This window comes from Scyliorhinus torazame, chromosome 31 (genome assembly GCF_047496885.1).
Source record: "Scyliorhinus torazame isolate Kashiwa2021f chromosome 31, sScyTor2.1, whole genome shotgun sequence".
NCBI lineage: Eukaryota > Metazoa > Chordata > Chondrichthyes > Carcharhiniformes > Scyliorhinidae > Scyliorhinus > Scyliorhinus torazame.
The window spans coordinates 23,048,254-23,063,891 of NC_092737.1; the positions used below are offsets into that span (position 1 = coordinate 23,048,254).

A 15,638-nucleotide genomic window follows, 5' to 3' on the forward strand; every position below is an offset into this window, starting at 1 on the left:
TCACTACTGATCCTCAGGCAGTGCAACACTCCCTCAGTACTGACACTCTGTCTGTCCAGCATTCCCTCAGTACTGACCCTCTGACAGTGCGGCACTGCCTCAGTACTGACCCTCTGACAGTGCAGCGCTCCCTCAGTAAAGACCCTCTGACAGTACGGCACTCCCCCAGTACTGACCCTCTGACAGTGCAGGACTCCCTCAATACTGACCCTCTGACAGTGCGGCACTCCCTCAGTACTGCCCCTCTGACAGTGCAGCACTCCCTCAGTACTAACCTTCTGACAGTGCAGCACTCCCTCAGTACTGACCCTCTGACAGTGCAGCACTCCCTCAGTACTGACCCTCTGACAGTGCGTCACGCCCTCAGTACTGACCCCCTGACAGTGCGGCACTCCCTCAGTACTGACCCTCTGACAGTGCGGCACTCCCTCAGTACTGACCCCTTGACAGTGCGGCACTCCCTCAGTACTGACCCTCTGACAGTGCAGCACTCCCTCAGTACTGACCCTCTGACAGTGCAGCACTCCCACAGTACTGACCCTCTACAGTGCGGCACTCCCTGAGTACTGATCCTCAGACAGTGCAACACTCCCTCAGTACTGACCTTCTGATAGTGCGGCACTCCCTCAGTACTTCTCCTCTGACAGTGCAGCGCTCCCTCAGTAAAGACCCTCTGACAGTGCGGCACTCCCCCAGTACTGACCCTCTAACAGTGCAGGACTCCCTCAATACTGACCCTCTGACAGTGCGGCACTCCCTCAGTACTGCCCCTCTGACAGTGCAGCACTCCCTCAGTACTAACCTTCTGACAGTGCAGCACTCCCTCAGTACTGACCCTCTGACAGTGCAGCACTCCCTCAGTACTGACCCTCTGACAGTGCGTCACTCCCTCAGTACTGACCCTCTGACAGTGCGGCACACCCTCAGTACTGACCCCCTGACAGTGCGGCACTCCCTCAGTACTGACCCTCTGACAGTGCGGCACACCCTCAGTACTGACCCCCTGACAGTGCGGCACTCCCTCAGTACTGACCCTCTGACAGTGCAGCACTCCCTCAGTACTGACCCTCTGACAGTGCAGCACTCCCACAGTACTGACCCTCTACAGTGCGGCACTCCCGGAGTACTGATCCTCAGACAGTGCAACACTCCCTCAGTACTGACCTTCTGACAGTGCAGCATTCCCTCAGTACTGACCCTCTGACAGTGCGGCACTCCCTCAGTACTGACCCACTGACAGTGCGGCTCTCCCTCAGTCCTGATCCTCAGACAGTGCAACACTCCCTCAGTACTGACCTTCTGACAGTGCGGCACTCCCTCAGTACTGCCACTCTGACAGTGCAGCACTACCTCAGTACTGACCCTCTGACAGTGCAGCATTCCCTCAGTACTGATCCTCTGACAGTGCGGCACTCCCTCAGTCCTGATCCTCAGACAGTGCAACACTCCCTCAGTACTGACCTTCTGACAGTGCGGCACTCCCTCAGTACTGCCACTCTGACAGTGCAGCACTACCTCAGTACTAACCTTCTGACAGTGCAGCACTCCCTCAGTACTGACCCTCTGACAGTGCAGCATTCCCTCAGTACTGACCCTCTGACAGTGCGGCCATGCCTCAGTACTGACCCTCTGACAGTGCGGCACTCCCTCAGTACTGACCCTCTGACATTGCAGCACTCCTTCAGTACTGACCCTCTGACAGTGCAACACTCCCTCAGTACTGACCTTCTGACAGTGCGGCACTCCCTCAGTACTGCCCCTCTGACAGTGCAGCACTCCCTCAGTACTGACCCTCTGACAGTGCAGCGCTCCCTCAGTACTGACCCTCTGACAGTGCAGCACTCCCTCAGTACTGACCCTTTGACAGTGCAGCACTCCCTCAGTACTGACCTTCTGACAGTGCAGAACTCCCTCAGTACTGACCCTTTGACAGTGCAGCACTCCCTGAGTACTGACCTTCTGACAGTGCAGCACTCCCTCAGTACTGACCCTCTGACAGTGCAGCACTCCCTCAGTACTGACCTTCTGACAGTGCAGCACTACCTCAGTAGTGACCCTCTGACAGTGCAGCACTCCCTCAGTACTGACCCTCTGACAGTGCAGCACTACCTCAGTAGTGACCCTCTGACAGTGCAGCACACCCTCAGTACTGACCCTCTGACAGTGCAGCACTCCCTCAGTACTGACCCTCTGACAGTGCAGCACTGCCTCAGTACTGACCCTCTGACAGTGCAGCACTCCCTCAGTACTGACCCTCTGACAGTGCAGCACTACCTCAGTGCTGACCCTCTGACAGTGCGGCACTGCCTCAGCACTGACCCACTGACAGTGCAGCACTCCCTCAGTACTGACCCTCTGACAGTGCAGCACTGCCTCAGTACTGACCCTCTGACAGTTCAGCACTGCCTCAGTACTGACCCTCTGACAGTGCAGCACTCCCTCAGTACTGACCCTCTGACAGTGCAGCACTCCCTCAGTACTGACCCTCTGACAGTGCAGCACTCCCTCAGTACTGACCCTCTGACAGTGCAGCACTGCCTCAGTACTGACCCTCTGACAGAGCAGCGCTCCCTCAGTACTGACCCTCTGACAGTGCAACACTCCCTCACTACTGACCCTCTGACAGTGCAGCACTCCCTCACTACTGACCCTCTGACAGTGCAGCACTCCCTCACTACTGACCCTCTGACAGTGCAGCACTCCCTCACTACTGACCCTCTGACAGTGCAGCACTGCCTCAGTACTGACCCTCTGACTGTGCAGCACTCCCTCAGTGCTGACCCTCTGACAGTGCAGCTCTCCCTCAGTACTGACCCTCTGACAGTGCGGCACTCCCTCAGTACTGACCCTCTGACAGTGCCGCACTCCCCCAGTACTGACCCACTGACAGTGCAGCACTCCCTCAGTACTGACCCTCTGACAGTGCGGCACTCCCTCAGTACTAAACCTCTGACAGTGCGGCACTCCCCCAGCACTGACCCACTGACAGTGCTGCACCCTCTCAGTACTGACCCTCTGACAGTGCCGCACTCCCCCAGTACTGACCCACTGACAGTGCAGCACTCCCTCAGTACGGACCCTCTGACAGTGCGGCACTCCCTCAGTACTGACCCTCTGACAGTGCGGCACTCCCTCAGTACTGACCCTCAGACAGTGCAGCACTCCCTCAGTACTGACCCTCTGACAGTGCAGCACTCCCTCAGTACTGACCCTCTGACATTGCCGCACTCCCTCTGCACTGACCCTCTGACAGTGCAGCACTCCCTCAGTACTGATCCTCTGACAGTGCGGCAATTCCTCAGTACTGATCCTCTGACAGTGCAGCACTCCCTCAGTACTGACCCTCTGACAGTGCGGCACGCCCTCAGTACTGACTGCCTGACAGTGCGGCACTCCCTCAGTACTGACCCTCTGACAGTGCAGCACTCCCTCAGTACTGACCCTCTGACAGTGCGGCACGCCCTCAGTACTGACCCCCTGACAGTGCAGCACTCCCTCAGTACTGACCCTCTGACAGTGCGGCACGCCCTCAGTACTGACCCCCTGACAGTGCAGCACTCCCTCAGTACTGACCGTCTGACAGTGCGGCAATCCCTCAGTACTGATCCTCTGACAGTGCAGCACTCCCTCAGTACTGACCCTCTGACAGTGCAGCACTCCCTCAGTACTGACCCTCTGACAGTGCGTCACGCCCTCAGTACTGACCCCCTGACAGTGCTGCACTCCCACAGTGCTGATTCTCTGACAGTGCAACACTCCCTCAGTACTGACCTTGTGACAGTGCGGCACTCCCTCAGTACTAACCTTCTGACAGTGCAGCGCTCCCTCAGTACTGACCTTCTGACAGTGCAGCATTCCCTCAGTACTGATCCTCTGACAGTGCAGCACTCCCTCAGTACTGACCCTCTGACAGTGCAGCATTCGCTCAGTACTGACCCTCTGACAGTGCAGCACTCCCTCAGTACTGACCCTCTGACAGTGCAGCGCTCCCTCAATACTGACCCTCTGACAGTGCAGAACTCCCTCAGTACTGACCCTCTGACAGTGCAGCACTACCTCAGTACTGACCCTCTGACAGTGCAGCACTCCCTCAGTACTGACCCTCTGACAGTGCAACACTCCCTCAGTACTGACCCTCTGACAGTGCTGCACTCCCTGAATACTGACCCTCTGACAGTGCAGCAATCCCTCAGTACTGACCCTCTGACAGTGCAGCACTCCCTCAGTACTGACCCTCTGACAGTGCGGCACTCCCTCAGTACTGACCCTCTGACAGTGCAGCACTACCTCAGTACTGACCCTCTGACAGTGCAGCACTCCCTCAGTACTGACCCTCTGACAGTGCAGCACTCCCTCAGTACTGATCCTCTGACAGTGCAGCACACCCTCAGTACTGACCCTCTGACAGTGCAGCGCTCCCTCAATACTGACCCTCTGACAGTGCAGCACTCCCTCAGTACTGACCCTCTGACAGTGCAGCACTACCTCAGTACTGACCCTCTGACAGTGCAGCACTCCCTCAGTACTGACCCTCTGACAGTGCGGCACTCCCTCAGTACTGACCCTCTGACAGTGCTGCACTCCCTGAATACTGACCCTCTGACAGTGCAGCAATCCCTCAGTACTGACCCTCTGACAGTGCAGCAATCCCTCAATACTGACCCTCTGACAGTGCAGCACTCCCTCAGTACTGACCCTCTGACAGTGCAACACTCCCTCAGTACTGACCCTCTGACAGTGCTGCACTCCCTGAATACTGACCCTCTGACAGTGCAGCAATCCCTCAGTACTGACCCTCTGACAGTGCAGCACTCCCTCAGTACTGACCCTCTGACAGTGCGGCACTCCCTCAGTACTGATCCTCAGACAGTGCGGCACTCCCTCAGTACTGACCCTCTGACAGTGCGGCACTCCCTCAGTACTGACCCTCTGACAGTGCGGCACTCCCTCAGTACTGACCCCCTGACAGTGCGGTGACGAATGTGATATAAAATAGTTACTTTAGAGATACTAGTTAATGTAATGTAGAAATAAGCCACTTTGATTCTGGCAGTTAGGGACAAAGGGGTTTGAGACCGCATGGAAAAAGCAGGAAGAGGGGTGTCTATGAGAGTGATGCTGCATTGATAGGGGCCAGAGAAAGGGATTGGAAGTGAGCCAATCAGAATAGATCGAACAGGTCAGGAGGGATATAGGCTGACCTATGGGCGTCGAGTATGTGAAACTTGATACCATTTGAATTGATTTGCAGAGATCCCTTTGTTTCTTTGTTCATTCGCTTTCTGGGATATAGGAAACTGGATGTCTCTTATATTTCTATGAAATGAATCAAGCTTGCAAGCTAAATAAATAACTTCTTTTTACGTGCGAATCCATCTCAACTTTTATTGAGGCCAGACTGACAGAGAAAGAAATTTGGGGATCAACAGCGGCACTCCCTCAGTACTGACCCTCTGACAGTGCAGCACTCCCTCAGTACTGACCCTCTGACAGTGCAGCACTCCCTCAGTACTGACCCTCTGACAGTGCGGCACTCCCTCAGTACTGACCCTCTGACAGTGCAGCACTCCCTCAGTACTGACCCTCTGACAGTGCAGCACTCCCTCAGTACTGACCCTCAGACAGTGCGGCACTCCCTCAGTACTGACCCTCTGACAGTGCAGTACTACCTTAGTACTGACCCTCTGACAGTGCAGCACTCCCACAGTACTGACCCTCTGACAGTGCGGCACTCCCTCAGTACTGACCCTCTGACAGTGCGGCACTCCCTCAGTACTGACCCTCTGACAGTGCAGCACTCCCTCAGTACTGACCCTCTGACAGTGCTGCACTCCCTCAGTACTGACCCTCTGACAGTGCGGCACTCAAAGAACAAAGAACAAAGAAATGTACAGCACAGGAACAGGCCCTTCGGCCCTCCAAGCCCGTGCCGACCATACTGCCCGACTAAACTACAATCTTCCACACTTCCTGGGTCCGTATCCTTCTATTCCCATCCTATTCATATATTTGTCAAGATGCCCCTTAAATGTCCCTATCGTCCCTGCTTCCACTACCTCCTCCGGTAGTGAATTCCAGGCACCCACTACCCTCTGCGTACAAAACTTGCCTCGTACATCTACTCTAAACCTTGCCCCTCTCACCTTAAACCTATGTCCCCTAGTAATTGACCCCTCTACCCTGGGGAAAAGCCTCTGACTATCCACTCGGTCTATGCCCCTCATAATTTTGTAGACCTCTATCAGGTCGCCCCTCAACCTCCTTCGTTCCAGTGAGAACAAACCGAGTTTATTCAATCGCTCCTCATAGCTTATGCCCTCCATACCAGGCAACATTCTGGTAAATCTCTTCTGCACCCTCTCTAAAGCCTCCACATCCTTCAGGTAGTGTGGCGACCAGAATTGAACACTATACTCCAAGTGTGGCCTAACTAAGGTTCTATACAGCTGCAACATGACTTGCCAATTCTTATACTCAATGCCCCGGCCAATGAAGGCAAGCATGCCGTATGCCTTCTTGACTACCTTCTCCACCTGTGTTGCCCCTTTCAATGACCTGTGGACCTGTACTCCTAGATCTCTTTGACTTTCAATACTCTTGAGGGTTCTACCATTCACTGTATATTCCCTACCTGCATTAGCCCTTCCAAAATGCATTACCTCACATTTGTCCGGATTAAACTCCATCTGCCATCTCTCCGCCCAAGTCTCCAGACAATCTAAATCCTGCTGTATCCTCAGACAGTCCTCATCGCTATCCGCAATTCCACCAACCTTTGTGTCGTCTGCAAACTTACTAATCAGACCAGTTACATTTTCCTCCAAATCATTTATATATACTACAAAGGGCAAAGGTCCCAGCACTGATCCCTGTGGAACACCACTGGTCACAGCCCTCCAATTAGAAAAGCATCCCTCCATTGCTACCCTCTGCCTTCTATGGCCTAGCCAGTTCTGTATCCACCTTGCCAGTTCACCCCTGATCCCGTGTGACTTCACCTTTTGTACTAGTCTACCATGAGGGACCTTGTCAAAGGCCTTACTGAAGTCCATATAGACAACATCTACTGCCCTACCTGCATCAATCATCTTAGTGACCTCCTCGAAAAACTCTATCAAGTTAGTGAGACACGACCTCCCCTTCACAAAACCGTGCTGCCTCTCACTAATACGTCCATTTGCTTCCAAATGGGAGTAGATCCTGTCTCTAAGAATTCTCTCCAGTAATTTCCCTGCCACTGAAGTAAGGCTCACCGGCCTGTAGTTCCCTGGATTATCCTTGCGACCCTTCTTAAACAGAGGAACAACATTGGCTATTCTCCAGTCCTCCGGGACATCCCCTGAAGACAGCGAGGATCCAAAGATTTCTGTCAAGGCCTCAGCAATTTCCTCTCCAGCCTCCTTCAGTATTCTGGGGTAGATCCCATCAGGCCCTGGGGACTTATCTACCTTAATATTTTTTAAGACACCCAACAATGTGACCCAGGCTATCTACGCCCCCTTCTCCAGACTCAACATCTACCAATTCCTTCTCTTTGGTGAATACTGATGCAAAGTATTCATTTAGTACCTCGCCCATTTCCTCTGGCTCCACACATAGATTCCCTTGCCTATCCTTCAGTGGGCCAACCCTTTCCCTGGCCACCCTCTTGCTTTTTATGTACGTGTAAAAAGCCTTGGGATTTTCCTTAACCCTATTTGCCAATGACTTTTCGAGACCCCTTCTAGCCCTCCTGACTCCTTGCTTAAGTTCCTTCCTACTTTCCTTATATGCCACACAGGCTTCGTCTGTTCCCAGCCATTTAGCCCTGACAAATGCCTCCTTTTTCTTTTTGACGAGGCCTACAATATCACTCGTCATCCAAGGTTCCCGAAAATTGCCGTATTTATCTTTCTTCCTCACAGGAACATGCCGGTCCTGTATTCCTTTCAACTGCCACTTGAAAGCCTCCCACATGTCAGATGTTGATTTGCCCTCAAACATCCGCCCCCAATCTATGTTCTTCAGTTCCCGCCTAATATTGTTATAATTAGCCTTCCCCCAATTTAGCACATTCATCCTCGGACCACTCTTATCCTTGTCCACCGATACTTTAAAACTTACTGAATTGTGGTCACTGTTACCAAAATGCTCCCCTACTGAAACATCTACCACCTGGCCGGGCTCATTCCCCAATACCAGGTCCAGTACTGCCCCTTCCGTAGTTGGACTGTCTACATATTGTTTTAAGAAGCCCTCCTGGATGCTCCTTACAAACTCCGCCCCGCCTAAGCCCCTGGCACTAAGTGAGTCCCAGTCAATATTGGGGAAGTTGAAGTCTCCCATCACCACATCCCTGTTGTTTTTACTCTTTTCCAAAATCTGTCTACCTATCTGCTCCTCTATCTCCCGCTGGCTGTTGGGAGGCCTGTAGTATACCCCCAACATTGTGACTGCACCCTTCTTATTCCTGATCTCTACCCATATAGCCTCACTGCCCTCTGAGGTGTCCTCCCGCAGTACAGCTGCGATATCCTCCCTAACCAGTAGCGCAACCCGCCTCCCCTTTTACATCCCCCTCTATCCCGCCTGAAACATCTAAATCCTGGAACGTTTAGCTGCCAATCCTGCCCTTCCCTCAACCAGGTCTCTGTATTGGCAACAACATCATAGTTCCAAGTACTAATCCAAGCTCTAAGTTCATCTGCCTTACCCGTAATACTTCTTGCATTAAAACATATGCACTTCAGGCCACCAGACCCGCTGTGTTCAGCAACTTCTCCCTGTCTGCTCTGCCTCAGAGCCACACTGTCCCTATTCCCTAGTTCTCCCTCAATGCTCTCACCTTCTGACCTATTGCTCCCGTGCCCACCCCTCTGCCATATTAGTTTAAACTCTCCCATGTGACACTAGCAAACCTCGCGGCCAGGATATTTATGCCTCTCCAGTTTAGATGCAACCCGTCCTTCTTATATAGGTCACACCTGCCCTGGAAGAGCTCCCAGTGGTCCAGATAACGGAAACCCTCCCTCCTACACCAGCTGTTTAGCCACGTGTTTAGCTGCTCTATCTTCCTATTTCTAGTCTCACTGGCACGTGGCACAGGGAGTAATCCCGAGATTACAACCCTCGAGGTCCTGTCTTTTAACTTTCTGCCGAGCTCCCTGAACTCCTGCTGCAGGACCTCATGCCCCTTCCTGCCTATGTCGTTAGTACCAATATGTACAACGACCTCTGCCTGTTTGCCCTCCCCCTTCAGGATGCCCTCTACCCGTTCGGAGACATCCTGGACCCTGGCACCAGGGAGGCAACATACCATCCTGGAGTCTCTTTCACGTCCACAGAAGCGCCTATCTGTGCCCCTGACTATAGAGTCCCCTATTACTATTACTCTTCTGCGCTTTGACCCTCCCTTCTGAACATCAGAGCCAGCCGTGGTGCCACTGCTCTGGCTGCTGCTGTTTTCCCCTGATAGGCTATCCCCCCCGACTGTATCCAAAGGGGTATATCTGTTCGAGAGGGGGACAACCACAGGGAATTCCTGCACTGACTGCCTGCCCTTTCTGGTGGTCACCCATTTCTCTGCCTGCACCTTGGGTGTGACCACATTTATATAACTGCGATCTATGACGCTTTCCGCCACCTGCATGCTCCTAAGTGCATCCAATTGCTGCTCCAACTGAACCATGCGGTCTGTGAGGAGCTCCAGTTGGGTGCACTTTCTGCAGATGAAGCCATCCGGGACGCTGGAAGCCTCCCGGACCTGCCACATCTCACAGTGAGAGCACTGCACCCCTCTAACTGACATTGCGTCAATTAATTAAAATTAAAAGTTTTTTTTAAAATGTTTTAATATATATATTTTTTAAAGTTACTGTTAACTATCTGTCTCCTAGCACTAGATTTCTAATATAAATGCGAAAGCTCAATTATAGTACTCTCCGATCTCTGGCTTAGATACCCCTATGAATTATAATTGTAATTATGTTTAATTAGTTACCAATGCTTAATTTTTTTAAATTTAGTGTAGATTCCCAACCAGCCACTCAGGCCACAGCTTTTCTGTTTCCCCCCGACACACGCAATTTGAAAAAGGTATAAAAGTAAAAATGAGTAAAAATCACTTACCTTCTTACCTTCTGAGTGTCTTAGATGTTCTCAGGTTCTCTCCCTGACAGAGACTGCTCCTCCTCCTGCGAACCACGACGGAGGTATGCAAATTCCCCTTGTAACACCAATCAGCAGCTCCGCTCTGCTGCCCTCTGCTGGATCCTGAAACTCCCTCCCTAACTTCAAGGTGGGTGTACCTACACCACAGGGACTGCAGCAGGTTCAAGAAGGCGGCTCACCCACCACCTTCTCAAGGGGGCAATTAGAGTTGGGTAATACTGGGCCCGGATCCCAATGAACTAAAATCAAAAAAAAATGGAATTAATTTGTCAATGACCCGTGTCCCAGCATGCCGCCCCTGACCTCGGACAGGTTGTCAGTCCATAGGCGCGGGGTCGGTAGTTATTCCCAGCAAGGGTGGTCAACCCTGATGTCCTCTGGGACAGGCGCGCAAGCAACCCTCCCTGACCCGGATCGAACCGTTTCGGAACCTTCGCCCGCCAGCTCTTGCCGCTTTTCCATTGAGCGGGAATCGCGGCCCATTGGGTCCAAACTGCCTCACTGCTCCAGGGCCCCGGGTTCGATTTCCCCCGCTGGGTCACTGTCTGTGCGGAGTCTGCACGTCCTCCCCCGTGTCTGCGTGGGTCTCCTCCGGGTGCTCCGGTTTCCTCCCGCAGTCCAAAGGTGTGCAGGTTAGGTGGGTTGGCCGCGCTAAATTGCCCCTTGGTGTCCAAAGATGTGGGGGTTAGGTGGGGTTACGACAGGGGAGCGGACCTGGGTAGGGTGTTCTTTCGGAGGGTCGCGGGGCAGACTCGATGGGCCGAATGGCCTCCTTCTGCCCCGTCGGGATTCTATTCCATGGAGGCCGGAATTGGCGGAGACCCCCCCACCCACACGCACACACACACACACACACACACGCGGACACACACATTCCTGGGTGTAGAAGAGGAGGTGTTGACCCACACTGTTGACAGCGGGTGCTTTGCTCTTTGACGGGATGCGGGCGTGGCTGGCCGGGCCCAGGGTGTATTCCCCGCCCCCTAATTGCCCCCTTGAGAAGGTGGTGGGCCTTATCGAACCAGCCGCAGTCCCCGTAGGTCCACCCACCGCGCAGTTGGGGAGCGCGTGAGTTCCCGGGCCCTGACCCAGCGACCGTGAAGGAACGGCCAACAGCCGTTCCTCGTGGGCCTGCTGGGAGAAAAAAAAAACGGTCTGACGCGCCCTGACTCAAATAAATGAAAGATTGCATTTGTATAGCGCCTTCCGCACCACCTGCCAACGTAGGCAATTACGGCCAGGCGGCTCCCTCGAGCCCCCACCGCCATTCAATACGAACGGACCGGTTTTGAGTTTCGAATTCCACACTTCCATTCCATTCCACCCCCCCCGCCCCCCCCCCCCACCCACCCCCCGCCCCCCCACAACCCCACCTCGTCGAGAACCTTTAATTCCCTCGCCCAACAAGAATCTTTCCCCTGAGACGACAGTGCAGGTGTCAATCAAGCGGACTGGACCGCCTCTGAACCGCCTCCAATTCATCCACACCCTTCCTCAAGTGAGGGCTCCAGATCTGCTCATGGTGCCCCGAGGAGGGGTGTCACCGACGTCCTGGGTTCCTGCAGCGGAACATCGTCACGTTCATGTTCGATCCCTCTCGGATTGAGGGGCTTCGCCTTCTGAGGGCCTCATGGAATCGCCACAGGGCAGGAGGAGGCCATTCGGCCCATCGGGTCCGCACCGGCCCTCTGACAGAGCACCCTATCTAGGCCCACTCCCCTCCCCTCCCCGTCCTATCCCCGTCGGCAGGTCACGTTGCAGTTGTGTAGGACGTTGGTTAGGCCACATTTGGAATACTGCGTGCAGTTCTGGTCGCCACATTACCAGAAGGATGTGGATGCTTTAGCGAGGGTGCAGAGGAGGTTCACCAGGACGTTGCCTGGTATGGAGGGTGCTAGCTATGAAGAAAGGTTGAGTAGATTAGGATTGTTTTCGTTGGAAAGACGGAGGTTGAGGTCTGATTGAGGTCTACAAAAATTATGAGAGGTATGGACAGGGTGGATAGCAACAAGCTTTTTCCAAGTGTGGGGGGTGTCAATTACAAAGGGGTCACGATTTCAAGGTGAGAGGGGGAAAGTTTAAGGAGATGTGCGTGGAAAGTTTTTTACGCAGAAGGTGGTGGGTGCCTGGAACGCTTTGCCAGCGGAGGTGGTAGAGGCGGGCACGATAGCATCATTCAAGATGCATCTAGACAGATATATGAACGGGCGGGGAACAGAGGGAAGTAGATCCTTGGAAAATAGAAGACAGGTTTAGATAAAGGATCTGGATCGGCGCAGGCTGGGAGGGCCCAAGGGCCTGTTCCTGTGCTGTCATTTTCTTTGGTCTTTTGTTCCACCTTTTGGACACGAAGGGACAATTTATCGCGGCCAATCCACCTAACCTGCACAGCTTTGGGACTCGTGGGAGGAAACCGGAGCACCCGGAGGAAACCCACGCAGACACGGGGAGGACGTGCAGACTCCGCACAGACAGTGACCCAAGCCGGGAATCGAACCCGGGTCCCAGGCGCTGTGAGGCAGCAGTGCTAACCACTGTGCTACCGTGACGACCAAACCATTTTCAGCCACCCAGGGCGGAAGGTATTCATACCAACCGAGGACTTCCACGGTCTCCATAGCTGGTGACCGTTTTATTCCACGTTTACTGGATTGATTACGTTTAAAATTCCCCAGCCGCCATCGTGAGATTCAAACTCATTGGCTCCCGAACACCAGCTCAGGGATGTGGCCACCATATCACCGTGCTCCCGTTTGGAAGGAATGTGGGCCGGGCATGTTGAGGGACAACTCAACTGGTCTCACCAGCTCTTCGCTCACTTGGGGCTTCACACGTGGATCTCAAACCTTCCCCATCCAATCGGAGAAGTGGCCCCACAGCCAACCCCAGCTCTTGGCATGGCCGGGTTTGCTCGACAACGCGGTAGAGAGAGGAGGAGGCCGATCAGGGCCCCGGGCCGCTGTGCTCTGCGCCCTGGAAACATTGAGAATAGGAGCAGGAGGAGGCCCTTCCCTTCGAGCCCGCTCCGCCATTCATTACGGTCATGACTGATCTTCCACCTAATCCCGCATCCCCCCTCCGCCCCGGGTGCTGTGTCGAACGGCTCCTTGAAATCACAACATTTGGGCATCAACGACTTCCCGTAGTGACGAATTCCACAGGCCGCCCAGTCTCTGGGGGAAGAAATGTCTCCTTATCTCTGTCCGAAATGTCTCCCCCATATCCTCAGACTGACCCCTGGTTCTGGACACCCCCCACCATCGGGAACATCCTTCCTGCATCGACCCTGTCCAGTCCCCCCCACCCCACCATCGGGAACATCCTTCCTGCATCTACCCTGTCCAGTCCCCCCCACCCCTCATCGGGAACATCCTTCCTGCATCTACCCTGTCCAGTGCCCCCACCCCACCATCGGGAACATCCTTCCTGCATCGACCCTGTCCAGTCCCCCCCCCCCCACCATCGGGAACATCCTTCCTGCATCGACCCTGTCCAGTCCCCCCCACCATCGGGAACATCCTTCCTGCATCGACCCTGTCCAGTCCCCCCCACCATCGGGAACATCCTTCCTGCATCTACCCTGTCCAGTCCCCCCCACCATCGGGAACATCCTTCCTGCATCGACCCTGTCCAGTCCCCCCCCCCCACCATCGGGAACATCCTTCCTGCATCGACCCTGTCCAGTCCCCCCCCACCATCGGGAACATCCTTCCTGCATCGACCCTGTCCAGTCCCCCCCCACCATCGGGAACATCCTTCCTGCATCGACCCTGTCCAGTCCCCCCCACCCCTCATCGGGAACATCCTTCCTGCATCGACCCTGTCCAGTCCCCCCCACCATCGGGAACATCCTTCCTGCATCGACCCTGTCCAGTCCCCCCCACCCCTCATCGGGAACATCCTTCCTGCATCTACCCTGTCCAGTCCCCCCACACCATCGGGAACATCCTTCCTGCATCGACCCTGTCCAGTCCCCCCCACCATCGGGAACATCCTTCCTGCATCGACACTGTCCAGTCCGGTTAGAATTTTATAGGATTCTCGAAGATCCCCCCTCATTCTTCTGAACTCCAGCAAGAACAATCCTAACCGACTCAATCTCTCCTCATATGACAGTCCTGCCATCCCAGGAATCAGTCTGGGAAACCTTCGCTGCTCTCCCTCGAGAGCAAGAACATCCTTCCTCAGAGAAGGAGACCAAAACTGCCCACAATACTCCAGGTGTGACCTCACCAAGGCTCCTGTACAATTGCAGCAACACATCCCTGCTTCTGTACTCGAAACCTCTCGCAATGAAGGCCAACGTACCATTTGCCTTCTTTACCACCTGCTGTACCTGCATGCTTACCCTCAGTGAGTGGCGTCCGAGGAAACCCAGGTCTCGTTGCACATTCCCCTCTCCTAATTTATGGCCATTCAGAAAATAGTCTGCCTTCCTGTTTTTTCTACCAAAGTGGATAACCTCACATTTGTCCACATTATATTGCATCTGCCATTCATTTGCCCACTTAAATTGTCCAAATCACACTGTAGGATCTCTGTAGCCTCCTCACAGCTCATCCTCCAATTCAACTTTGCATCATCGACAAATTTGGAGATATTGCATTCAGTTCCCTCGTCCGAATCATTAATATATATTGTGAATAGCTGGGGTCCCAGCACCGATCCCTGCGGTACCCACTAGTCACTGCCTGCCACTTGGAAAAGGATCTGTTAATTCCTACTCTTTGTCTCCTATCTGCCAACCAGTTTTCTATCCATCTTAATGCACTACCCCCAATCCCATGTGCTTTAATTTTACATGGTAATCTCTTCTGCCAGACTTGGTCAAAGCCTTCTAAAAGTCCAAATATACCTCATCAGCTCAACCCATATAGATTCCACATTGTCAGAGCTAATATACTTTCTCACTATTGCGTTACGGCAGTAGTGGTTAGTGGTTAGCACTGTTGCTTCACAGCTCCAGGGTCCCAGGTTCGATTCCGGCTTGGGTCACTGTCTGTGCGGAGTCTGCACGTCCTCCCCCGTGCCTGCGCGGGTTTCCTCCGGGTGCTCCGGTGTCCTCCCACAAGTCCCCGAAAGACGAGCAGGTGGGGGTTACGGGGATAGGACGCGGGGAGTGGGCCTAGGGAGGGAGCTCTCTCAGAGGGCCGGTGGAGACTCGATGGGCCGAATGGCCCCCTTCTGCGGTGTCGGGATTGGGATGGAACCCAAACTCCAAAGCTGATCATGGTTCGGAAAAGTCTTCAATGGTCCTCACCGAATCTTGCGGTTGGTTGGCCGGAGATGGGGGGGCGGGCAGGGGAGCAATTCTGATGTAAGTTTTTTCTTTTGAATTGGCCTTTTTTTCAGTTTTCTCCCTCTCTTCCCTTTTTCTTTCCAGACCCCCTTCCGCTGACGGGTCGAGGGCGTCCTGGTCGGAGCCAAGCGCCCCCCAGCTTTGGCTCCGAATCATCTAGCCAGAAACTGCACAGCCAATCAAGTACGCT

At 54.0% G+C, this 15,638-nt stretch overlaps 1 protein-coding gene across 1 annotated transcript in view; it reads left to right on the plus strand.

Moving 5' to 3' along the window:
* Positions 1–15,638, plus strand: part of LOC140404761 (neuroligin-4, X-linked-like) — a 1,287,888-nt gene that overhangs the window by 612,451 nt on the left and 659,799 nt on the right. Inside the window, 1 exon segment of the mRNA XM_072493476.1 lies at positions 15,533–15,631. Within this exon segment, the coding sequence (XP_072349577.1) occupies positions 15,533–15,631 (99 nt within the window).